Source organism: Tripterygium wilfordii, chromosome 4 (assembly GCF_013401445.1).
Source record: "Tripterygium wilfordii isolate XIE 37 chromosome 4, ASM1340144v1, whole genome shotgun sequence".
Classification (NCBI taxonomy): domain Eukaryota; kingdom Viridiplantae; phylum Streptophyta; class Magnoliopsida; order Celastrales; family Celastraceae; genus Tripterygium; species Tripterygium wilfordii.
Genome location: NC_052235.1, coordinates 14,930,695 through 14,955,358, shown reverse-complemented (window position 1 = coordinate 14,955,358; position 24,664 = coordinate 14,930,695). Strand labels below are relative to the sequence as shown.

General features: G+C 39.4%; 5 protein-coding genes across 7 annotated transcripts; 2 read left to right on the top strand and 3 right to left on the bottom strand.

Annotated features, from left to right (window-relative positions):
• Positions 1–1,109: 1,109 nt before the first annotated feature.
• On the top strand, positions 1,110–4,984 carry LOC119997601 (putative thiamine biosynthesis oxidoreductase ThiO). 2 transcript variants are annotated; one of them, XM_038844737.1, is made up of 9 exons: positions 1,110–1,431; positions 1,519–1,576; positions 2,230–2,338; positions 2,500–2,644; positions 3,213–3,264; positions 3,366–3,512; positions 3,683–3,794; positions 4,279–4,405; positions 4,495–4,984. In XM_038844737.1, exons 1-9 carry the CDS (start codon positions 1,250–1,252, stop codon positions 4,949–4,951), a joined length of 1,389 nt encoding a protein of 462 aa, XP_038700665.1. In that variant the 5' UTR covers positions 1,110–1,249; the 3' UTR covers positions 4,952–4,984. The 2 variants fall into 2 exon arrangements, with proteins under 2 accessions (XP_038700665.1, XP_038700666.1); XM_038844738.1 differs by having other exon boundaries at positions 1,141–1,431; positions 2,235–2,338.
• A 176-nt stretch (positions 4,985–5,160) lies between these two features.
• On the bottom strand, positions 5,161–9,308 carry LOC119997600 (WD repeat-containing protein 76). 2 transcript variants are annotated; one of them, XM_038844736.1, is made up of 5 exons: positions 9,088–9,308; positions 8,113–8,962; positions 6,730–7,082; positions 6,010–6,108; positions 5,161–5,501 (listed from the first exon to the last, which is right to left on the bottom strand). In XM_038844736.1, exons 1-5 carry the CDS (start codon positions 9,216–9,218, stop codon positions 5,288–5,290), a joined length of 1,647 nt encoding a protein of 548 aa, XP_038700664.1. In that variant the 5' UTR covers positions 9,219–9,308; the 3' UTR covers positions 5,161–5,287. The 2 variants fall into 2 exon arrangements, with proteins under 2 accessions (XP_038700664.1, XP_038700662.1); XM_038844734.1 differs by having other exon boundaries at positions 6,676–7,082; positions 9,088–9,307.
• A 467-nt stretch (positions 9,309–9,775) lies between these two features.
• Positions 9,776–14,431, bottom strand: LOC119997605 (ATPase 8, plasma membrane-type-like). Its single transcript, XM_038844741.1, has 13 exons — positions 14,058–14,431; positions 13,583–13,939; positions 13,170–13,484; positions 12,749–13,075; positions 12,527–12,646; positions 12,287–12,409; positions 12,087–12,191; positions 11,689–11,992; positions 11,087–11,601; positions 10,838–11,011; positions 10,551–10,733; positions 10,290–10,465; positions 9,776–10,024 (listed from the first exon to the last, which is right to left on the bottom strand). The coding sequence occupies exons 1-13, from the start codon at positions 14,100–14,102 to the stop codon at positions 9,928–9,930; spliced, it is 2,841 nt and encodes a 946-aa protein (XP_038700669.1). The 5' UTR covers positions 14,103–14,431; the 3' UTR covers positions 9,776–9,927.
• Positions 14,432–16,072: 1,641 nt separating this feature from the next.
• On the bottom strand, positions 16,073–16,768 carry LOC119997604 (60S ribosomal protein L39). Its single transcript, XM_038844740.1, has 3 exons — positions 16,642–16,768; positions 16,429–16,532; positions 16,073–16,332 (listed from the first exon to the last, which is right to left on the bottom strand). The coding sequence occupies exons 1-3, from the start codon at positions 16,642–16,644 to the stop codon at positions 16,284–16,286; spliced, it is 156 nt and encodes a 51-aa protein (XP_038700668.1). The 5' UTR covers positions 16,645–16,768; the 3' UTR covers positions 16,073–16,283.
• Positions 16,769–17,038: 270 nt separating this feature from the next.
• Positions 17,039–23,981, top strand: LOC119997602 (DCN1-like protein 5). Its single transcript, XM_038844739.1, has 11 exons — positions 17,039–17,100; positions 17,184–17,261; positions 19,083–19,161; positions 20,246–20,320; positions 20,412–20,448; positions 21,335–21,418; positions 21,523–21,577; positions 21,694–21,800; positions 21,912–21,977; positions 23,478–23,647; positions 23,761–23,981. The coding sequence occupies exons 2-10, from the start codon at positions 17,198–17,200 to the stop codon at positions 23,574–23,576; spliced, it is 666 nt and encodes a 221-aa protein (XP_038700667.1). The 5' UTR covers positions 17,039–17,100; positions 17,184–17,197; the 3' UTR covers positions 23,577–23,647; positions 23,761–23,981.
• The last annotated feature ends 683 nt before the right edge of the window (positions 23,982–24,664 follow it).

The window sequence follows — 24,664 nt, the reverse complement described above, 5'->3', positions numbered from 1 at the left end:
TCATCAGTTTGATGAACAAGTAGCTCGAATTTGAAGCTCCACAAGCGAATAAACGAATGAGCTCGAGAAACTTTATCTTGTAACGCTGAGTTTGAGTAAGTCACATAACGATGCTTGGTAGAGTTGGTTCACCTGCGTTAATTTACATTTTGCTGGTTTGTCGGAATTTAGTGTTTTTTTTTTCCAGTGAGTCGAACTTGGGTCTAGAAGGATTGATCACCAGTTGCATCTTGTTGGTTCGTCGAAATTTAGCGTTGATTTCTAAACTAGAAAGATTGATTGCCAGTTGCATCTTGTTGTTTCGTCAAAATTTAGTGTTGATTTCTAAAACAGAAAGGTTGATCACTAGTCTATTCAATTACAAGTTCAATTAGCTGTCTCTTCCTTCTTATTTTCTTTGATTTCTCTCTAGAATTCACCAGAAAATTCCTTTCATCTTCCTCCCTCCCCTTGCTTATATCTATCTACTTGATTTATATTTCTCAAGTTTTTCTATCAAATGGCAGCTTTGCCAGTAAGTTTATTTCGAGGTGGCCTTCTTCTCTTCTACAAAGGCGGATTCATGGTGGTTGGGTTTAAATCTGGCCTGGATGTAGAGTCCTTTCAAGCATATAAATGAGAGAAGGTCATGTGTATTTCTCATTCACATTACAATCCTAGCCTTTATATAGGCAAAGAAAGTTAGAAACAATACATACCACAAAATTTACTTGATGTTACAAAGTCATCAATGTTTGGAGGTCCTGAGTTTGAGCAATCAGTTGAGAGCAATATCTTTGAATAGATAAAAAAGAAAGGAAATAAAATTAGTTTAATTCATTAAATTATTCTTATTTTTTGAGTTAATGTATTATATACAAAGATAAAATAAAATTTTAACTTATAAATAACTTAATTAATTATATTATATTCCTTCCAAATGACCCGTATTTTGGGAGGACGTATGAAATCTTTGCCTAATTCTCGGTAAGTCGCTAATTTTATATAAATGAATTGGAAAGAAGCTTAATTTTACTATCTCTTCTCCAAACCCATTAATCCAAACATACTTTTAAAAGTGTCGGGTCGGTTAATTTAGGGTTCCAAGTTTACCACCAAAGCCATTTAAAAGGAGGGTGCGAAATACTTGAGGTGGGCCAGGTCGGGTTATCTCTGGCATTTTATATGGTCTCGAGTCACGACTCCAGAGAAAAACTACATACCCTACAGTGAAGGAACTACACTTAGTTGCACAGGAGATCAGCAACGGATGGAACCCCACGGGCTCACTCATGGCACTATCTTCAACTCGAACGTTTGCTCGAAAATGCTTCTTCCGGCTGCGGCGTCTCCGATGGGCCACGCTCGCAACTGTGGTCTATACTTCAGGAAAACCCCTTCCCTTCTTTGTTCAATTCGGTCTTCGTCTTCTCTGCCTCGACGCCCTCTCAGGTATTCTTCTTTCGTTCATTACTTTTGAGAAAAAATGTCATGCGGACATCGAAGGTAATGTAAGGTAGCGAAAAATGGCTGGTGCAGATACGCTGTGCTTGGTGCCGGATTTGCTGGACTATCTGTTGTTTGGCACTTGTTGCAGGTATTTAGCTTACTTTGTCTGGAGAATTAATTATTTTTTTTCAAAGCTGTAACTAGTATAGCGTGTTGTCTATTAAATTAGGGCACAAATTTTTCATGCGCTGAATTCCAAAGTCATTGCATTTGAAGAATCTCAAAATCTGTGAGTGTTTGGATTTCGAGAAAGTGCGAGAAAGTAAAAGAAAATTTGTCGAAAAAATAGTGTAAATTCATGACATTATTGCCAAAAGTGATCTGTATAAGAGAAGCTATCAGTGTATATATACAAGTCAGACAAGTTAGTTGCTAAAACTTTGCTCCCTAAAATTTGTAGTTTCAATCAAAAAGTTGTACCGAGAGCTAAACCTTGTTCTGATACTACTTCGTTGTGAGAAACTACAATTGGAATGGATTAATCACGTATTGGTAGAGTAGACTGTATTCATACTTTATGTGGTTTCGCTCAAGTAGCCATATCCATGAATGAAGACAAATAGGAGAATTAAACAAGAACCATTTGGGCACTGTTTAATAAGCATTATGATTCTTTTAAAGCAGCCTTGTCGGGAAAGCATTGGACGAAACTGGTTTCTTGCACTTTCTTGTAACTATTTTTGTTGGTTACAGACACTTGTGACCGTGCTTGATTTTCATTAGTTGAAATAATAACTGTAGCACAGCCCCAAGGAGTTGCATCTGCGAATTGACATATATGACGAAGTAGGCATTGGAGGAGGTGCATCTGGTGTTTCTGGGGGACTACTTCATCCTTACTCGCCAAAAGGTTTCCATCTCCTTACAATGTTGATTTTATTTACGTAATGAGCTTACAAATCCGTTTGCTCCTTCTCTATCCCATGAAGTTTAAAAAAATGTCCAGATGAATGTAATTTGCCAGACTTTGGATTTTATTTTCAATGGGCTGTAAGTGTAAAATTGTGGCAGTGAAGCTTCTTTGGAGGGGAGCTGACTGCTGGAAAGAGTGTATGAAGCTTTTACACGTTGCTGAAACAGAAGTTTGTCCCAATGAGTCAAACACAGAAGTTGGGAAATCAAGCCAACAATGTGACAGGTTTATAGTTCGGAGAAGGTATAGTATCCCTTTCTAGGTTTTCTGTTCTCTTTGCATTTCCTGCAATTATCATTAGATATATTGTGGGTGGCATTGTATAGCCTGTTTGAGATGTAATGGCTCTGTGTCTGCAATGCATCGCATGTTTAATTGTTCCAAAACACGCTACCCTTTCCCAGGTGTTGATGGCTAATCATAGAAGCCAGGTGGGCAGCACAGTGCATCTTATGCTGCAATGAATGTGTATATTTGTTTTCATATTCTTGAATTTTAAGGATATTCTTCTTTCTTTGAAGTTTCAAAAGGCCTTACCTTCATAATTTGAGCTAGCAAACTGAACCTACTTGAACCAACAAATTTTATCATGGTTAAATATATGCTTCATGCATCCGTGATTACTTTTGTGATTTAACAAAAAACTAAAGCCACTTAAGTCAAAAATACTTTCGTATGATTTAGTTTATGCACTGGTTACATAGAGAACTGTTGGCCTCGATTTCTCATTGCACATCTCCACTAGTATTCCCCTTATCATTTAGCTAATATGTAATTGGCTCATTCCTCTGTTGAAACTGATTCGCTGCAGGGGCATCATGAGACCAGCGATGAGCATGAAGAATTTGAATGTGTTGAATGATGTAATTCTTCGAAAACTTTTTTAATTGAGCCTGAATATCTGTCTTGGCAACTGAGAGGTGGATTAAAAATAATATTTGTACCCCGTGAATTTTGTCAATAGAATGCTCAAAACTCGCTTGCCAGTTGCAGAATAGAGACCATGGATGAAGATGCTGCCCAAAAACTTGTACCAAATTTGTGTGTGCCTTTCAACTCTGCCTTTTATATGCCTGATGCCGTAAATGTTCATCCTCAACGTTATCTCCAGGTTTGAAGCTTTCAATCCTTTGTATGCTTGAAAGTGAATATGTTTTGGGGTAAACTACATATATCACCCCACAGGTTTTCCATAAAGGCATCTAAATTCTAATCACCTTGAGGTTCATAAAGATTCTTTTTTAAACCGTAACTTCCTTGGTTCTTCTGTTATTTCTTTAGGCACTCTTTTTATCATGTAAAAATTTGGTGAAAGAATTGTCCGCTTCTGGCCTTGGGGTAAAAGAGCTGTTTTTGCACAAGAAATCAATATGTGGCCTCCGGGAATTTGAAGGTAATTGCCCTAATGATCCCAGTTATTCTTGGTTTTCCTTTGATGTGTTATCTACCAGTGGCGATTCAAACCTTCCAAATTAGAGGATAACGTTTTAGGCTTCCTTGTACAATTTGTTAGCGTATATAATATGCTTAAATTTCTCGTACTTAGCATACATTATATCTCATGTGGAAGAAGTTAATCATCAGTGGAAATAAACTTATTTGAATTCCTAGATCCATAGCTGTAAAATGGCATGGTGTTTTTAACGGAATGATTACTAGAATTGCATCAGAGAAACTGTCAATGTCAAACTTAATATCCATCTCAAATGCTAACAAATGTTGTTCAAACCCTGGATTTTTCCGGAGTTTGAAGAATATAAGCAAATAGCTTGGTAAGCTTTTGTCTCAAATCTTGTGTAACTTGCTTGTCTAAGCTCTAATCACTCTGTTTTTTTCTGCTAACTAGGTTAATCAGTGCATGCCTTTGATTTATGTAGGGGAATACGATGCAGTTATAATTTGCCTAGGTGCCAAAGCAGATATGCTGCCCGAGCTCTCAGGCCGCCTTCCTTTAAGGACTTGCAGAGGGGTAATTGCTCACCTCCAGCTGCCTGATAATTTAGGGTAGGGGCTATCTTGTGAATAAAGTTATGTTGGAAACAGAAATATTATGACATTTTGGCCGTAACTCATCCAAAAACATTGTCTTCCAGGGAGGATTATCCTGAACTAGGTCCTTCAATACTATCAGATGGATGGCTAGCAATCCAGGGTACTCGCAGTTTGTACATGGGCTCGACGTGGGATTGGAAATCACGAAATTCTTCTCCAATTGTTCATGAAGACGAAGCTTCGAAAGCATTTCAAGAGCTTCTTCCCAAGGCGTCTACTTTTTACCCAAGTATTAAGAATTGGACATTAACTGGGGCAAGGGCCGGCTTGAGGGCAATGCCCCCATTGACTCCCCTTGGGTCACTCCCACTTTTGGGCTCTGTCAACGATTTTGTAGCCAAAAATTGTACTACTAGATACTGGTTATTTGGAGGACTGGGCTCAAGGGGCTTGTTATACCATGGTTGGCTGGGGAAATTGATAGCACAGGCAGTTGTTTCTTGTAACGAACAGTTAATACCTTCTGAACTTACTTCCTGGAAGAAAGCAAGTCTATAATTGATTGAATACCAATTCTTCATTTCCTAGAAACTCGATTCTTATGCTTCATCTTAATTTGCAGAATGGATAGAAGTATAGAACATAATTGCAGTTTATCCATAACAACAGTAAAACCTAGAAAATCTAACAGCAGGATACTAAGATCGTACATAGCGCTACCTATATAAAAGTTGAACAAAGCTTTGCCCTGGTGCTTTTTCTATCCATTTTCACACTAAACGCTGGTCTTGGCACTTGCTCATTGCTACAACATATATTACAGAGGTTGATAATAAACAAGCTCAATAACGAGTGGATGCACAAAATAGCAAATTAGCAATTGAACCTTGCTTGCTATACAGAGGTCCACAGGTAAACCTGGCCCCCTGCGGTGGCTCCTGCTAGGGTCCCAACCTGGTATGGGTGTGCATCAAATCTACATGGTATAGCAGTCATGTGGGGGCTCTGCAAAGTTTTAACGACTCTTCTTTCAACCGGAGAAATAACATCAATGCCTCGTTTCATATTGCCGATGAATATATAAGAGTCATCCCAACCCCAAATGCCCCTGGTGCACAAAACAAAGACAACCTGTTAAAGAAGCACCATCTTATCTGGAGAAAAAAGGCAACAATGATAAAGCCCCATTCTCTTCGACTAAATAAAAATAAAGAATCAATAGGTTCGGAATATTCCACCTAAACTAAATCTTATTTACATTTCTTTCCTGGTCTTCCAGAATTTGAATAAGCAAGATAGTTATGCTAGCTTACAAAAAAAATAGAAAACACACAAAGGATACTATACTAACCACTGTCAATAGAAGTCAAATCTGAGTTTAGGATGAGCGCATGCAAAAGTCGCACTAAGCAACCCCATTTGTGGAAATCTTAATACAATCCAGATACTATAATCCAGTCATATGCAGACGGTCAATTCTCATGATAGGACAAAGCTAAAGAAATTGCAAGATTGAGAGTTGGAAATCCACATGAAAGTAAGGAGAGGAAGAAAGAAAAGAACCACATCATATCAATAAACTAGGACACTATTCAACAATTTGGTCAAAACCATACCTGAAAGTAGATATCCATCTGCCTGTTTGATTATTATGGTAAATCCTAGAAGTGTCCTCAAAATTAGGTCCTCCAAGTATACTGACTGTGTCATCAATACTGTACAAAAAAATAGGAATATGTATCAGCTACAATCGGATAGAGGCAATTCAACAAACTGATGTGGTCACTGATTCCTAACAAAATATTATACTGCAAGACAAAAATAGGCAACATAGGGATGCATTTTTTAATTAAGAATATATTAGAGAACTTTACACTCGTAGAAAACTGAAACTGAAGTCAGCAACTGCCTATCTTTAACTCTTACAACTAAAACTACAGATTGAAGGGTTCATGGGATGAGAGGTTAAGCGTTCGGATTGAACAAAACAAAAATCCACAAAGAGACATCAATACCATCAGCAAAATATCTTATGCAGCATCTCTATCCAATAATTAGGTCACCTTATCAGCATTTAAATATTGCTGAGGATATATTAACTTGTTGAATCCAAAACTTTCCTAAAATTTGAACTGACAAACTTGAAATATAGGCATTCCAGATTATGAACTTAATGGTTGGCTTCTTGGCTGAGTACTAAGACAACACGACCAAATCCACTTTTTATCATTGTCAGTATAATGATGCTGATAATAAAGAGATTTCAAAACGAAAGTTCTTACCTTGTTGTTGCAAGTGAGCTTCCAGAGGGTGAGAAGTAAGCAGAATGCACTGACCTTTTATGGCTCTCCATTTTCACAGCTCTGGGATTATGTGCATTAAGACTTCTCAAATCCCAGATACAAGCCATCCCATCAGTAGAACCAGTGGCCACGATGTTGGGGTTCTGTGAGTTAAAATCAATAGTGTTTATCCTATTTTCATGCAAAATCCATTCAGATGAGGGCTTTCCTATCCTCTCATCCCAGACACTCAATCCTCCACGACCCTTACCGAGATATAAGCTAGTTAGATCATTTGGCCGTTGAGAGAGAGAAAAAATACCATCATCACTGGAATATATTAAATCAAACACTTCCTTCTCAGCATCCATCAACCGGACAAAGCCATCATAGCAGCTGGTAACGATCTGCAGATAATTTAAACAAGTATAAATCAGCAGAAAATAAAAAAGCCCAACATCTGAGCTACAATCATTATATATATTGCAAATAAACAAGCTGCAGACTTGCAGGAATAGTTGGAGATAAAATACATGAACTGCTGTCAGAGTACAAATAGCTTGTTGCATATTTTCAAGCTCTTTCAAGTACAAAAGGAATTCTCAATTGCACAAACTCTAATCAAGCTGTCGAGGCTACCAAATACTTCAAAAAATTGCCAAGAACACATAAATAAATTGCAGATTCAGAATATGTTATCCTCGTCCAATCACATAATCAACCATTAAAACACGCTTTACAAAGAAAAATACAACTTAAATAATATGTAAGAAACTCCATGCAGTATGCCTTTTTTAAACCCATACTTATATACAGTTACTACATTGCTATAGTATCTTCGTCATCTAAATACAGTCGGTTGCCAAATAAAAAAATTGTGTGGAAGGCTTCCGCATAATTGCACAAAATAGTGCTTCAAAGAGTCCACTCCCAAAATATATTGAAAGAAAAACACTTTGGACTTTGATTTTCTGTTTCTATATTTGATACTATTAGATATCGATTTAGACCATCTGCTGAAGCCAATTATGATCGGGAGGAATTGGACAAAATAAGCAAGCAATGAAAAGTCAAACATATGTATTGTCTTATCGTTCCCTGAAACACCCAGTAACACTATGCACAAATTTAACAAGCATCCTGAAACATTAATATAGAACATAGCATAAATATTATTACAGATTATTATGACATAACTATTTAAGAAATACCATGCTAGCCATACAGCGATGCAAACTAAACAGAACTAACACCGAGAGACTAATTATTTATTTATCAAGCTTCATATAGAACGTCAATGCTTAATCCAATTTGTGTCTAAGTTTTAGGCCATCTATCTATGGCAAATTACATTCTGGATAGTCACTTAGAAAAGAAAATAACACCCTCAAGTACATCAAACAGAAAAAAATAACTACGAAATGAGATCAAACTCGCCTTTGATAAGCAAGACTGTCGGAAAGCAATCCCTGAAATGGGACCTGTGTGCGGATGGTATAAGTATATTGCATTCTTACGCTGAGAATCCACATTCCAAAATCCAACATTGCCGAATTTATTCCCAGTTACTATCATCCTCGCGTCATTACAAGGAAAAAACCGCACCAGCATTATCCTCCCTGGTACTACTCTGGCTACATTCTCTGGTTTTAAGACCAGTGATCCTAGATCAAGCCCACTCTCAATTTCACACTTCTCTACCTTCACCGGCCAATCCAATGGTTCACTCTTACACCCACCCTTAACTAAATATTTCTCATGCATCAGACTGTTATCTATATCAAATTCCTCTTTAATTGAAGCACTCTCCAACATGTCTTTCTCATCTTCCATAACCTTATCTCTATCAACCTCTCCTTTTACGGAAGCAAACTTCAACAAGTCTTTCTCGTCTTCCACAGCCTCACCCTTACCAAGGACATGATCTTCTGCCTTATGTTGAACACTCAATTGTTGCCTCTTCGCAACATCTAAAACCAAATCAATCAGTACCCTATCAGTCCCCTTTCCCCGAAACGCATCACTCATACTAATAGGACCAAGAACACACGGTGATGGCCTATAAAGACGTTTGGGCTTCGGAGTTCCATTTGAAGGCTCAACAAAACCATCACCAAGACCCTTCGCATCAGGTGGGATTCCCCCATTTGGAGGCTCAACAAAACCTTCACCAAGACCCTTCGCATCAGGTGGGATTCCTCGGGTACGTAAGGATCGTCTGATTATGACAGGGCTCCCGGTTTTAGGTTTCTTCTCCGGACTCACTTTGTAAGATTTGGATCCCATTCTGCCATCAAAATCGAACACCCAAACACAATTAGGCATGATCAGTACACGCCAATAAACTAGAATATCAGTTTTGATTATACATAAACTAAAATTTAAAAAATTACAATTCGGAAAGACATACACCTTTGACGTTTGGTTGCGGCAGAGAGTTCTGCAGCTTTGGAGTTAATCTTGAAGGCATTCATCATTTCTTCGTTCCGACGAATGTTCTCAAGCCTCTTTCGCTCATACTCCGTCAGTTCTAAGGACGCCATGATACAGAGAGAGAGAGAGACCGAGCGCGAGAGAGAGATTTCTAGGGTTCCAGGAATACAAAGCGATTTGTTACAATGGTGGTGGTTATGCTTTTGAGGTGTGATCGGCGCGAAATGAAATTAGCGGGATGGATTTCTGTGGATCCACGTGGCTTGATCGTGATTCATAGAGTTTCGGGCCCACTAGAAACTTGTTGATAATTGCCAAGCCCATTAATGTGTTCGTGGCTGGGTTTCCAGCCCACACAAACTAACATGTAGTTCTTTCTTCTTCACAAATCAAATGATCATCTGAATTTTTTTTACAGAAAACTTTTTTATAACCGATAGTGATATCATACAAGTTTTCTCTTCGGAGATTCAATATAGGCCTAAACTCGATTCAATATAAAATAAAAATAATATAATATATATTTATCTTCTCCTGTCATTCATTCAAATTCAATGATTGTTCTTTGAATCTCAAAATGAACAACAAATCTCATTCATTTGATTATTTATTCCTCAACTAAAAATGAAAAAAAAAAAAGTTCTAAAAAAAAAAAAAAACCTGATCCGAAATTAATTAGATCATTCATATTTTTGTTCTTTTTCTTTTTTCTACTTTTGTATATATATATTTTGTAATCTCCATTTCCATCTTGGCTGCCTATGGTGATTTTTGCTTGATCAACTCTTTGTTTCATCGCTGGGAATGTCCTTTCAGAATTTAGACTGTGTAATGTTGTTGTATGGTCTCAATGTCCAATCCCTTTAGCTTCACCACTGACTCAACATGCCCCTTCAATGTGTGAAGCTCCCTGAGCCTGCAAAATTGGAACAAAAACTCAGGCTGCCAGAATATTTCGCACCACGTTAGTGACATTTAAGACTGACCCAAAATTAATGTGGATAAAGGCCCGAAAGTGGGACAAGCTTAGGAAACCACGATTTGGTTGGTTCGAACCCCCAACCTCAGACACTGTAGACCAACTAGGTTATCCGCAAGTGATTGACTACAAACAATGTCATTGACACTGAATACCAATATTGAAGTTCTGGCTTGCTCAAGCATTAGTTATAGTATTCTACCTGGCTACTTCTGCACGTCTCTTGGCCTGGTCAGCAAGCTCAGACAACTCCCCATAACTGGTCTTGTCATTAAACAAGGTTTCCGGTGGCTGGAGGCCGTGAAGCGTGCGCTGAGCCAAGGCCCATTGAGCCTCCCTCTCTCCCTTTCCATAGTCTTTCTTGGTTGTGAAAGCAGTCTACATTGTGAAAGCAGAAAGTCAATTGCAGTGAGGACATACTAAATCAGCAAACAAAGCTATAAAAATTAATTTGTTTACAGACCTTGCTCTGGAGCAGGTTATCCCATGCCCTGCCATTCAGCGCGTAGCGAATGATGAACTTGAGAACATCAAGTGGCATGTATGTGATAATGCTGAAAACCCAGATGATCGCTGCCCATCCCCAGCCGATGCCTTGGATCCTAGCGAATCCCCAGCTTGCATACACAGCAATTACAGTAGCCACCTTTTGTTTAACAAGTACTCAAGTTAGAATGATAGAATGTCAACTGAAAGGGAAAAAAATGAGACCAATAATCAAACGTTTCTTATAAAGAAAGCGGAACTAACCAGCTGTGCTGCGATGAAGGCACCGAGGAGCAAGAAACCTGGGCGTTCGACAAAAGACCAGCTCCTTGACCTGGTAACAAAGATGAGTGCTTGACTGATGATGCTCACTTGAAGGTAGAGAGCAGCTGTAAGCTCATCTGCGTTATCCTTGATTGGCCTTACACCGAATTTATCCTGTGAATATAGCCTTTAGCGTATGTTCGTAGTTTGATACCTCAATTTTATGGACATTTACAGTGACATGCTTACAGTGAAGAAGTCGGTGTCATGAACAAGATAGAAGAAAAGCACGGTGATGAGAGCCATGTAGGTTCCAAGGACAATGCCAGTGGCAAAGATTTCCTTGAGCTTCCATGAATCAGGAATTGGAGATGGCTTCACTCTGTCCTTTGAGATGGTCATGATGGTACCATCATTGAGGATGGCAATGATGAGGACCATGAATGGTGAGAAGTCAAACTTCCAGAGAAGAGCGACGAGCATGAATCCCAACACAATACGGATTGTGATGGAAACAGCATAGATTGTGTAATTCTTCATCCTCTGGAAGATGGCTCTGCTTGTCAACACAGCGCTAACGATCACACTCAATCCCGGCTCTGTCAAGACAATGTCTGAAGCACCCCTAGCTGCATCAGTTGCATCTGCCACTGCAATACCAATGTCTGCCTTTTTCAGTGCTGGTGCATCATTCACACCATCTCCGGTCATACCACAAATATGCTTCCTCTCTTGAAGCCTCTTCACAATCTCATATTTGTGCTCTACACAATACCAAAAATGAAGAAGCATACTAAGAAAATTTTCCGAACACTACCCCAAGGCAATATCAAAGTAGATAACCCTATTACCTGGGAATACTCCAGCAAATCCATCGGCCTTCTCAATGAGCTCATCGATTGGGATGGAGGCAATGGACTCATCCTTACCGAGAAGCGAAGAAGAGGGATACATGTTGGTGCCCATGCCAAGCCTACGGCCAGTCTCTTTACCAATGGCAAGCTGATCACCAGTGATCATCTTCACATTGACGCCAAGGTCAAGCGCTCGGCGGATAGTCTCCGCACTGTCATGCCTTGGAGGGTCAAAGAGAGGCAAGAGACCCACAAACTCCCATGGTCCTCCGGCACTGTCCTTGTTTTTCTCAGGGATTGTCTGTAATGAAGAGAGAAGATATATCCAAATCCGTTCAGTAGGAATTTGACCATAACAGATAAATACACTGAAAGCATAATAAACAAGTACTTACCTGACGGGAAACTCCCAAAGATCGAAGGCCACGGTTGGCAAAGTTATCAATGATTTCATGAGCCTTCTTCCTTGACTCTCCCTTGAGGTCGCAAAGATCGATAATCTAGCACATGATTGGCGTAGTCAGTAATCAAGATTACATAATAATGTATATAATCAAAGAAACCACAAACTGGTATGAATGGGAGAAAGCATTACCTGCTCAGGAGCACCCTTGCTGACTCTGTGCCAGTTTCCATTGCTGTCATAATAAGTGATTGCAGTGCGCTTGTCAACAGGGTTGAAGGGAAAGAAATGAACCTCAGTGATTCCTGCTCTGGCCTATAACACTCAAAATAAAGCAAAGTTTAAACACCCACATCCATTAATACCTGATATTTAGAATCAAAGAGGACTACTTGATTCTTCTCATTTGAAAGAGGCTATTCAAATGTATACCTCCTTGGGATCTCCCAACATCCCAACAATCGAAGCATCAATGGCATCTTGGTTTTCAACCCTGGATGCCCTGGCTGCAAGCAATAGAACGGTATCCTTGTCCATATCCTTGGCAAAAACCTGCAGGAAATATAGGATATTAAGTCATATCACATAGCCTGTCCGTCTTTGTTGTTTCGTTGTTTTTTATTTGGTCGAAGTATTATCACGCAAGTCACCAACCTCAATGAGGGTGTTGTCAACAGTGAGCTTGTTGAGGGTGAGAGTTCCGGTCTTGTCACTGCAGAGGACATCCATACCTGCCATTTCTTCAATGGCTGTCATCCTCTTGGTGATGGCACCTTGCTCTGAAAGGCGGTGAGACCCAATAGCCATAGTCACAGACAAAACTGTGGGCATGGCAATTGGAATACCACCAATGAGAAGCACCAAAAGGTTGTCAATACCATCTCTGTATCTCCTTTGCTGAATTGGGTACATAACAATAATCTCGATAAGCATTCCCACACCAATTGAGCAGATGCAGAAGTTTCCAATCGCTGTCAACACCTGACCAAAAAATTATACATAAACCCATGATTTATTACAATCATACATTCATTAATTTCACGTATGGTGCCAAAAAAAATGAGTCGTGCAAAACCTTTTGGAAGTGGCCAACATTGTTAGTGCTGTCAACGAGGTGAGCTGCCTTACCGAAGAAGGTATGAACACCAGTAGCGATAACAACAGCCTCAATCTCACCTTGCTTGCAGGTGGAGCCGGAGAAAATCCCATCTCCTGGGTTCTTTGTGACAGGAAGAGACTCACCAGTGAGCGCAGATTGATCGATCTTGAGAGGATCTCCTTCCAATAGACGAGCATCAGCAGGGATGATATCTCCCAACTTGATGCTAATAACATCTCCTGGGACCAAAATTGCTGCTTCTTGCTCTCTCCATTTTCCATCCCTCAATACCTGAAGCATCATTCACCATTGACAAACAAAATGAGACACATTCTGGATTGAATGAAAAGCAAAGTATCTAGATTACAGATATGGGACCAAATCATCACCTTGGTTTTGGGGGCAAGACCAGCCATCAAAGCAGCTGCAGCATTGCCTGCATTGTTTTCTTCAATGAAGCTGATGGTGGAGTTAATGATAAGCAACACGACAATACCAACAAAGTCCTGCCAGTCCGGGGGTTTCCCTCCTCCATTGGCCAAAACAATGGCCATGATAGCAGCACACTCCATGACCCATGACAGAGGATTCCACATAAAACCCAAAAACTTGAGAAATTTACTCTCCTTTTTCTCCTCAAGCTTGTTGGGTCCAAAGATTTGGATCCTCTTGCTCCCTTCATCTTCTGTCAATCCCTCCCTTGTACATTTCAACTGCTCAAATACCTCCTCAACAGGGATTCTCTCCTGCAAAAACAAAAACTCCCCATTTTAGAAAATGCCAATGCCAGAACAATTAAAGAAAACAAATTTCACCATTTCAATCAATTTAAGCATTTGGATTTTTAGTAATTAGAGTGCTTACAAGATCAACAGTCTCATTTTTTATCTGCTCCAAGATTTCAGCCATGGCTGAAAATGAAAACAGAAAGGCAAAAATCCCACCAAAGAAGAAAGAAAGAAAGAGAGCTCTCTTTCTCCTCTCTTCTTAGTTAGCAACAAGGAAGCCTATTCCTTCAGGCTTCCTGTTAGTCCATAGGACAACCCAACGAGAAGAGAAGAGGTAGAATGAGATTTGCTGTTCCTTGATGAAGACAGAACCTGTGTATTGAAAGATTGTTTAGTTTTATAACAAAAAACTGGGGGAAAAGAGTGAAGGGTGGGTCAAACAATTAGGGTAGGTTTGTTGAGGCTTTGTGGCTTCCCACCCTTCCCGGTTTACAAATGGTTTCTGTTTTGTACAATGTTTCATTCTGCACTGTCTTCTTGAAATTGAGAGGACTCAGAGTCAGAGGAGTTTCGTCCCAATTTATTGGCCTCTTTAGTAAATACAGAATGTAATATAGAAATAATCTATTTTTCTTTTTCTTTTTCTTTTTTAAAAAAGGTCTTGCATTGATAAATTATATAGATAAATTATGCTTCACTGGAAAAATACAAATATAAGATCAGAAAAAGTGACTCAATTGAAAATTGAATGGGTTAAATATGTACACTTAAGATTCGATTCGATGGAAAACATATTTCTCAATGGAGATGCGGCCCGAAATTTGAAATTGACCTAGGAGTCACAAATTGACTTCCATTTAAATTTTTTTGTTCAATGGGACCTGCAGCAACTATCAACCCACAAACTAAGCAGCAAGTCAGACAAGCCGGAAACGCAGCAAGTCAGACAAGCAGGAAACCAACATGTGAACTCATACCTCCAGAGAGAATTGAACGATGAGAGAGTATATAATTATCATACATTTTATTACCAAGCCAACACCATCATTAGCGTATCTTAGATTTGAATTGAATGGCACAGAAATTCCATTAAAACATGGGGAAAGTATATAAATTGAAAATAACCTGTTAAGGGAAAATTAGGCATCTCCGAGAGGATGTGAAACCACATGAAGCATCTTTAATGGCAAATACAAACATCGCGTGCAAGAGTGAACACCAGCTAGCTCGAGGTGCAGCTCATGCTATACCCCAAGTAGTTGAAAATCACTCAAATGACTATTTTTATGAAATATGAACATGCATTATGAGTAGGAAATAAACAACACATTAGCCAGACCATCAACCTGTGAACATACATATAAAAAATCCCTGTACGTTCCGATCTAATTCTCAATGTTTGAAATATAAAGCTGGCATTTACTCTACAAGTACGGATGACCAAGTGCACTCCTGCCAAAACACTGCCAAATCACAAGATGACTGCTCAAGTTCCGTAGAACACTCGAATGCCAAGGCAGCAGAGACATTGGAAATTATGCTCATCAGTCACAAGAAATGAAACAGACGAGTGCAGTCAACACTCCTCTTGCATCATATTCATAACTCACCCTTGTCTCCCATCAGTAGGCATTACTCCAATGAGCTAGGCAACTAACAATATAGCTTCCTTTAAACACAATACTTAATTATTTTGAGCACATTACATCATCCTCTACGTGCACATATTAGCACCAGAACAAGTATGACTTATATTAACTACTTCTCTAGTAACCAAAAAATAGTCGGAATATCAACCCACCATCTACGCGCCTACTGCACCAGACCAGAGAACACCTAGTATTATCTTTTGCTCTATAGTCTATACCTTGAAAGTATGTACTACAAATATGCCATCCCCAACAACCTAATCAGGCATTTAGCCCCAAAAGACTTATTCATACAATCTTCATTTCAAGATTTGATAAGTTCCATCCTATTGCTTATCTATAGTAACAAAACCTATTCGAATGATTGTCAGAGCTAGCAAATACTTCCCAAATCATCCACAGCATGCCCATATCAAAATCAGAAACAAACATGCAACTGAAAAAAATGAAGAAATCAAACAGCAAAAAACAGGACACGAAACATAAAGAAAGCATACAATACTTTAACATGAAAGACGAATCAAATTAAGCTAAAACAAGTCAAAGACATTTGTTGACACAAAAAGATGGGCTACAATCCAAAAACCAAGTCACCAAAAACACTTCTAAATAAACTCCAAAGGAGTCCCCAAAATCAAATAAACATCTCAATTCTTGCATAATAAACTGAAATAACATTCTAAAATTTGAACTCAAATGGGCTCATCTCCACCTTAGAACCCTAGCTTGGTGCGGCGCCAGTGCCTGCGCTTGGCATTGTACCTGCATATAATAAAAAAAAAATCCAGTATCAGCACACAGAGTCACCAAAATATCTTTCACTTAACCAAAAACTTAAATATAGCGCGATCGAAGTACCTGATGGTGTTGTCAGTCCTCATACGGATCCAGTGAGGGATGGGCCTGTTCTGCCTCATCTTCTTCGCGAGCTTCTTCTTGATCCTGAAGGTCTTGTGCGACGGCTACAAAACAAGTGAATCTCAATCAGAATTGCGCGAATGCACAAGTAAAGAACAAAACGTACAAACACAGATTGTAATACAGATGAGAGGGGAATAAGTGGAACGTCACCATTTTCGCTGTTCGAGACTCCGAAGAGGCGAGGCTGCAGCTGCCGATGTGAGACCCCAACAATGGAAACCCTAAAATAGCAGAGAACTGGCTCTTAGACTAACAAGTCAACTCAATCGACTTCGGCCCAGCCCACTTATGAATTAACATTTGGGCTGTATTATGTAATTTGGGCCAAGTCAATTTTTACTAATTTTTTAAAAAAATTTGAATTTGGGCCAAGGCCCATATTCTCGTGGCGTGTCCCTTGAAGTTGTCAAGCGCGCGCATTTGTTGAAAGAGACAAAACACAATCACAACGCACCGTTTAAGCGACGAACCTTTCTCCGTCTTCGTTATAAGACACTCTAAAACCTCCCTCCCTCCCTCCCTCCCTCCCTCCCTCCCTCCTCTGTCGTTCACATTTTTCCATACTCGTTGCAGAAAAACTACATACTGGAAGATTCAAAATTCTAACTAGTGAGTTTCTTTTTTCTAGTTGAATCACTTCTTGTTGAATATTTGGATTTAGGTCATTGAAATTTTTGGGTTTATTGTGACAGCGACAGTTACTACAATGAGGAGGAAATCGGTCCCCAGAAGGTCTCATCTGGGAGATATGTTGCCTGACAGTCCTCCTGGTACTGTTTCATTCCTTTTCGTTTTCTATCTTGCCTTTTTTGGATGTGGGTTTCTGTTTGGTACTCAAGAAACCGCAAGAAAAAAAAATTCAAGCGATTAGATGTTTCAGTAAAGAAGCATGCTAAATGCTTATTTTAAAGACTAATCTACTTCTTGGCTGAGTTAATTTGGTTGAATTGTTGTTTTCTTTCTGCATTATTTCATTTTCTTTTTGGATTTGCTAATGGAGAAATCGCCAGAAAAAAAAAAAAATAGGAGAGAAGAAAAGTTATGGGGTTTTGATATCTCCGCTAATGATCAAACTTTTTTTTTCTTGGTGGTGACACTAAGGATAAAATATACCATGTTTGGTTGCCAAGAAATGGGTCGGAAAACAAAATCCAAAAAGAGAGAAAAATTGAAGTCTTTGACAGATAAGCATGATTATATGATATACTGGAATTGATGGGGGAAAAGATTATTTTCGAGAAACTGAATTATGACATTTTAAAACTCGTATTATCCTGATCAAAGACTTGAATCATGCTCTTTTGCTTATTGTCACTGTCAACATCACTTATGTTCATAATTTTTGATACCATCAATACGATTCATAGAGAGACCCTGTTGCCCCAATAAATTAATTTAAATGCACTGATCTGCAATGTGTGCCATACACGGGTCAATCTTGTTTGGGCAGGTTTTTGGAATTCGGGTTTTACTTCTTAATTATAAGGCTGTATAGGGAAATAACAAACTGAAACATTGTCCATTCTGTTAATTATTTCGGCGATTAGAATTCACATGCCATGTGTTCTGGTCCACCTTGTGGCATGCTGTCTCTGCCTGACTTTTTATATTCATTTGGGGAAGAAAAGGGTAGTGAGATTTCACGAGATCATGGTTGAGAGATTTCTTGGAAATCTGTCAGTTTCTCATAGCTTTGTGGTTTGTACAGATGAAGCATTGACTTAAAGGGACTCAACTTCATGGTTTGTTCTCTGTTTTTTTTGGTGATTATTGTAGCTAGTGTAAACCTTGGCGGGAAGAATAATTTTGCTTGTCCTCAGCGCTTCATTCAAATTATAAGAAGAAATTCTTTTTGCTATTCTACCGAATGGCCAAAGCAAGGGTGATGTTTGTTGCAAGTTTCACATCAATGTTATGAATTTATTTCCCTCAAGGTTGCCCTTTCATTATCTAATACATGAAATCTCTACTGATGATATTTTATATCAGAAAATTGTGTTGTAGTAAGTCATTTTGATGAGGTAAGGGTTACTCGAAGTCGACTCTGCTAAGGATGTGTTCATGGTTGTTGTGTCCAAAAGACTTGTCTGGAATCACTATGATTGACACAGAATTGCTTCAAGACAGTAAGAGAGCAGGGAAAGGCATTGTCCATATGTTGGACACTGCCAATCTTCCAAGCACCGCTTGTTAGGTACAGAAGAATTATTTAATGTTAAGGCTCAATAAAATAATATATATTGTGTACAAAATCACTTAGATTCACAGTTTAGCTGTTTCTGATTTCGCCAAGATCTTGTTTGGGTTTAAGATGAATTGTAATGAAAAGCTCTCAGCAGAAGTTCAAAATGTACTGTAATAAACCACTTATTGTGAAAAATGGGCTCAAAATGTTGAAGTTTTAAATGGCCATACATGAACGGAGGAAACAAAGGGATAAGGTTGCTAAAAGATGTGTTTCTGATATGTGAAGCTGACCTTTCACTGAAGAACTCATTATTTTAAATATGTTTGCCATTCCTTCAATGATAATAATGTCTGGTATATGTGCATAAGTGTGTGGTCTAACAATATGTGTTCTTTACGACCAGCTAAAACAAGAAGAAGAACGGTGGAAGGAATAGATAACCTATTTGATTCATATGCAAATAGTACTTCAGGCTTGATCGAGTAAGTTTATGCAGTCTCCTTTTATGACTTTATACTGTTGGCAAGATCCGTTTTCCTGATACTTCTAAATTTGGTTTATTGTGGTTCTGTTTGTTTATAAGTGACTTGTGTTTAAGTCGTCATAACCATCATTATGTGATTTGTTGTTAATCAATTAAATTCTTAGGACATTTTGACCCTTTATTGCAGCTTCCAAGTTTTACTTCAGTTAACTACTATTACAAGTCACTTATATCAACAATATTATTAGTAGTATTATCATTCGTCATCGCATTTTGTTTTAAAAAAATCAAAACAAATACTTGAGCTGATTTTTGGCTGGCTTCTGATAGAAATATTAACAAAGTTAGACGTGATTCACGAATGGCCAAAGCCAACATTTTTTATCTACTGTCCAGTTTTTGCATCTGGCTTGAGCTTTATTCTGTTATTCTGATTGTATCGAATGTAAAATTCTCCATTTCTGACATAGTTTCTGCAACAACTCACTTTGGCTTATTGGTAATAGTATTCTTTCAGCATGTTTTTACTCTGAGAGCACTTTTTCGTGCTACTAATATTCCAATGCCGGCACATTATTTCCACAGTGACCCTGGTCTATTAATTCCGTTTACAAATGAAAGTTCCTGTCCATTTAATTGTTCTCTACTCAAGTTTTAGTGAGATTGTTCTCATTGTATTCTTGTTGCCTCATCATGGTTAATTTGTCTCGCTTGTCTTTTCAGTATTTTTTCATTTAGATCCTGTTTTAACTTAAATTAAATCTGTCTAATTAGCATGCGGCTGTGAAATCAATAAGCAAGTCTGCTAACTAACTTACGAGGTTAACATAAACAGAACCTGCCAACAAATTGCGACTGGGTGGGAAAGTAAAACATATGGTTTATTAAAATGTCGGCATTGTCGAGGTGAGGCTAACAGTACATCAGCCTGTTCCAAACCCTGCAAGTGTGATGTAGCATTGTAGACTCTCTTTTTTTCTATACTAGTCGCCTTGAAGTTGATGTATAACATGTCAATGTGAACTAATGATGATAAATGGGAGTGTTAAGAGTTCCTCATGGCCTTATCTTTTCTCAAACAGCCCAGAAGGAATTGAGGCCTTATGTTTGGATATAGGAGTGGACCTCACTGATGTTAGGATGCTAGTGCTTGCATGGTAAGTTATATTCGGCATAAAACTAAACATACAGCTGGGTTCTTTCTTTCATTATGATTTACGTATAGCACTGATCGTTTCCGTATTTCAGGATAATGAACGCTGAAAAACAGGGTTATTTCTCCCGGGTGAGCTGACACATGGCCATTTTTGTTCTTTAATCTTTATTACTGGTATTTCTTCATCTACCACACCATAGAAAATTTGTACTCAGCTGTTATCTGTTTTATCCAGTTGGTTTAGTTTGCGGTGTTTTAGAATGTACTGCATCATTCATACCTAAGGGCTAAGGTATGTAGGGGAGTTGGGCGCATATAGAATCAGAAAGAACAAAGCAGTTGCGTCTACTAAATTAATGAGAAAGATTACTATAGCCATAACGAGCAACTGCTCTGGATGGCAGAAGAGCCTATTAAGATAATATACTATTTATATCTTAGCCTGCTGCAAACGATAAAATCAAATTAGAGCAGATATTGAGTTATGGTTATAGTTTTAAAAATAATATTGTTTGGATGCCCTCTTCAAACCTCTGGAACTAGTCGTTAAAGTATTGAGTTAGTGTCAAGTTTTGAGATGCTTCGAGGGATGACACCAGTTGTTTTCATTGGCTCTAGTGCAGAGTTCCTAGAGTATTACAACTGTGTAAGGATCCTTGCCTGCATTTTTTCTAGAATTTTTTTTATAAACAATGGTATGTTTTCAGAGAGGCTTAGTGAGGATTAGAGTGAGGATAACCCTGTGACATGGAAACTTCTTTCAAAACCTCGAGAAAGACTTTTAACTCCACTATTTTTATGATATAACTATCTTCTTTGAACTAATTAACAAGTTGTTTTGTAGTTCTCTATGTTTCCACATTATCAAAGCCCATGTCTCCACTCTCCACTATTTTCTTATCATCCTGTAAAATTACATAGTTTGATTAAGCTCATTCTTGTTTGGAGTAACCTTTTGGTTTTGAATGTCATAAATCCAAAGAGTCATGATCAATGATACCATGATTATCTTCAGGATGAGTGGCGAAGGGGTTTGAGAACTCTTCGAGTTGACACTCTTGAAAAATTACAGGAGGCAGTTTCACAATTGGGCGTAGAGGTATTGAAATTTTTGTTGAACAGTAATTGAGGTTTTATTCTGCATAAAACTGTGCACTATAAGATGCTACTGATTTTTTGTGTTTTGCGTATTGAAAAGTGAAGTTTGCAGCAGGTTTTGAGGATTTCTATTCTTATGCCTTTAATTTCAACCTAACAGGTGAGCTCAGTGTTGATAGGATGTCCATTCTTATTTCTCCAAGCAAACTCAAGCTCTCCCTCACTGACTCTCACCCTCTTTGTGTTTAATTGTCATGTTTTTTCATGAATTTTCAGAGGAGTGGCAAAGAACCGTTGATATTGATAGCATTTGTAAATTGCTGGCTCTTGTTCTTCAGCCTCGATTCCCTGACCCTGTTGATCTTTTAATCCAGTATCTAAAGGTGAGTCCCAATCACGACACCATATCTTGTTTTTAGATGTTATTGACATTGACTAGATCCGATCTGTTATATTTATCTATGGCAAGTGATTTACGTTCAGTTTTCTGGCAGATCCAGAGTGAATACAAGGCTATAACCCGCGATCAATGGATCAATTTTCTTCAATTTTTCAACGAGGTTAGTGATAGGATCATCGGGCCAGCCCCTCTCACGCATAACCAAGGCCCAACCGACACCCAACATATGGGCCGGCTGTACCAAGGCCCCAGTGGGCTAAGCCCCCTGAAAACCTTGGATACTAGTGAGAGGAGAGCCCTCACTTATCTATTGCACTTCCCCACTCACCCTAACCGATGTGGGATACTTATCAAAGCCCACCCCTTCAAGACCAACGCCCACGTTGGTCAAGCACCCTGGCTGGCCCCTCCGAAGCCAGTCGGGCCGAAGCCACACTTCGAATGGGCAGGGGTTCGGCCTCTAGCCTACTGAGCCCCCATCGAATATCTGAACTCCGTGGGTCAAGCACCAAGGCTGGCCACTCCGCAGGTGCGGCCCCAAGTTGAGGGCCAGCAGCGTCCCCCCACATGGCAGGAACGAAGGCTCCGATACCTTTGATAGGATCATCGGGCCAGCCCCTCTCACGCATAACCAAGGCCCAACCGACACCCAACATATGGGCCGGCTGTACCAAGGCCCCAGTGGGCTAAGCCCCCTGAAAACCTTGGATACTAGTGAGAGGAGAGCCCTCACTTATCTATTGCACTTCCCCACTCACCCTAACCGATGTGGGATACTTATCAAATTTGATAAGTATCCCACATCGGTTAGGGTGAGTGGGGAAGTGCAATAGATAAGTGAGGGCTCTCCTCTCACTAGTATCCAAGGTTTTCAGGGGGCTTAGCCCACTGGGGCCTTGGTACAGCCGGCCCATATGTTGGGTGTCGGTTGGGCCTTGGTTATGCGTGAGAGGGGCTGGCCCGATGATCCTATCAAAGGTATCGGAGCCTTCGTTCCTGCCATGTGGGGGGACGCTGCTGGCCCTCAACTTGGGGCCGCACCTGCGGAGTGGCCAGCCTTGGTGCTTGACCCACGGAGTTCAGATATTCGATGGGGGCTCAGTAGGCTAGAGGCCGAACCCCTGCCCATTCGAAGTGTGGCTTCGGCCCGACTGGCTTCGGAGGGGCCAGCCAGGGTGCTTGACCAACGTGGGCGTTGGTCTTGAAGGGGTGGGCTTTGATAAGTATCCCACATCGGTTAGGGTGAGTGGGGAAGTGCAATAGATAAGTGAGGGCTCTCCTCTCACTAGTATCCAAGGTTTTCAGGGGGCTTAGCCCACTGGGGCCTTGGTACAGCCGGCCCATATGTTGGGTGTCGGTTGGGCCTTGGTTATGCGTGAGAGGGGCTGGCCCGATGATCCTATCAGTTAGATAATTTGTTTGATGGCTATTCCCTTTATCCATCCTGTCGTCCACGTCTTTTGCCCTTCAAAAGATGATAGCGGCAGTTGGTTTTGCACTTGTAGATAGTGGCAATGTCTGGTGTTATTTGGCCAAAAGTTAAATGCAATGGATGGTTATTGAACTTTGTATTAAAATATGGCTAGAAATTAAGGATAACTTGTATTTGGCTTTCAGTTGTGCATCAATGAGTATCCCTTCTAGGCTTTCTTGTTCGCAGGTTGATTTTCCTGGTCTTGATAACTATGTTACAAACGCCGCATGGCCTGTGATCCTCGACAAGTTTGCTGAATGGATGTCAAAAGGGAAGAAGTTGTAGCTCTTCGGAACTCTTGCTTTCGGATCAAAGTATTGATAATGATAAAGAACTCGTACTACCTTTTGTTTCGGGTAAACATCTGGTTCCTTATTTTACTTTCGAATTGGACTACCAGACTTCCAGATTGGAAAGGGTTCCAACATCTGAAATTTAGTAACATTTGGGTTGATTTATTTGAGTGCAGGATTTTGCAATGCACAGTGGAGCTTCTGACAAATGAGTATACTGACACTTTCTCGAACCTTCAAGTCAAATGAACAGTTGTAAAGGTAGAGAAATATACACCTCTTACAATCAAATTTTAAAAAAGAAACAGTTTTGTATATTTCTCTGTTGCATTGTTTTTCTGTTCTGGAAATGACTTATAATTCGATAATGATCAATCAAAGCCATGAATTTCTAACATGTTTGCGGTTGGACTTACTTTTCACCATCATCACCATCTGTTCATTTTGGGGGGCATGAATCACTCCTTGTTTTTTTCTTTTTCTTTTTTCATTTCAAGTGGTCATTAGATAGTTTGTGTTATCTCCATTCTCCAGCTTATCTGCTTCTTTTGTGCCTAAATGTTCATGTAAGGGAAAAATAATATAGGGTTGTGTGTCTTCATGTAAGGGAAAATAATATTTAGGGTTGTTTGTGTCTTCATTGTTTGTTGTTGTTTTTTAATATATGTAATCAAGTATTGGTGTTTAATATATGTGGCTTGATTTCCATTAAATCGCCTATGGAGGCTTTAGTTGTATTGCCCTAACTTGTCGTCTTTACTCTTTAAATTTGGATGTTAATGGGGCGTTCTGGAGCTGTTCAAAATTAATTGTTTTTAGGTTGCCCAGGGGTCTCACTTCTTATGGGCTTCTCGATTGTAGCTATCGTTCAGGCCCTTCAGGCTGCTTTGAGTTGGCAGTTCTTTTGTTCTGTCATTGGGTTATCTGTTTGGGGCTGGTCATGTTCTTCTATCTCCAGCTGCTTCCTTTTTGGGTTGGAATTAGATTGTTTGTTGTCGGGTTCGGGTTTGGATTGGTGGATATTATCTTCTTTTAGATATTATCTTTGGTTGGTGGGTTGTATCATATTCTCTTGCTTAG

Bases quoted from the DNA above. Each gene is read 5' to 3' on its own strand.
- LOC119997605 (XM_038844741.1), bottom strand. From the start codon at position 14,102: ATGGCTGAAATCTTGGAGCAGATAAAAAATGAGACTGTTGATCTT. The intron at 12,647-12,748 runs GTTGGTGACTTG...TATTTCCTGCAG, and splicing joins TTGACAACACCCTCATTGAG to GTTTTTGCCAAGGATATGGA. The intron at 12,192-12,286 runs GTAATGCTTTCT...ATCATGTGCTAG, and splicing joins GCAAGGGTGCTCCTGAGCAG to ATTATCGATCTTTGCGACCT.
- LOC119997601 (XM_038844737.1), top strand. From the start codon at position 1,250: ATGGAACCCCACGGGCTCACTCATGGCACTATCTTCAACTCGAACGTT. The intron at 3,265-3,365 runs GTAATTCTTCGA...TTTTGTCAATAG, and splicing joins ATTTGAATGTGTTGAATGAT to AATGCTCAAAACTCGCTTGC. The intron at 4,406-4,494 runs GTAGGGGCTATC...ATTGTCTTCCAG, and splicing joins CAGCTGCCTGATAATTTAGG to GGAGGATTATCCTGAACTAG.
- LOC119997602 (XM_038844739.1), top strand. From the start codon at position 17,198: ATGAGGAGGAAATCGGTCCCCAGAAGGTCTCATCTGGGAGATATGTTG. The intron at 20,321-20,411 runs GTAAGTTATATT...TCCGTATTTCAG, and splicing joins AGGATGCTAGTGCTTGCATG to GATAATGAACGCTGAAAAAC. The intron at 21,978-23,477 runs GTTAGTGATAGG...TCTTGTTCGCAG, and splicing joins TTCTTCAATTTTTCAACGAG to GTTGATTTTCCTGGTCTTGA.
- LOC119997604 (XM_038844740.1), bottom strand. The intron at 16,333-16,428 runs GTACTTCGATCG...TATTATATGCAG, and splicing joins AGGACTGACAACACCATCAG to GTACAATGCCAAGCGCAGGC.
- LOC119997600 (XM_038844734.1), bottom strand. From the start codon at position 9,218: ATGGCGTCCTTAGAACTGACGGAGTATGAGCGAAAGAGGCTTGAGAAC. The intron at 8,963-9,087 runs GTGTATGTCTTT...TTTTGATGGCAG, and splicing joins GCCGCAACCAAACGTCAAAG to AATGGGATCCAAATCTTACA. The intron at 7,083-8,112 runs GCGAGTTTGATC...AATTATCTGCAG, and splicing joins GACAGTCTTGCTTATCAAAG to ATCGTTACCAGCTGCTATGA.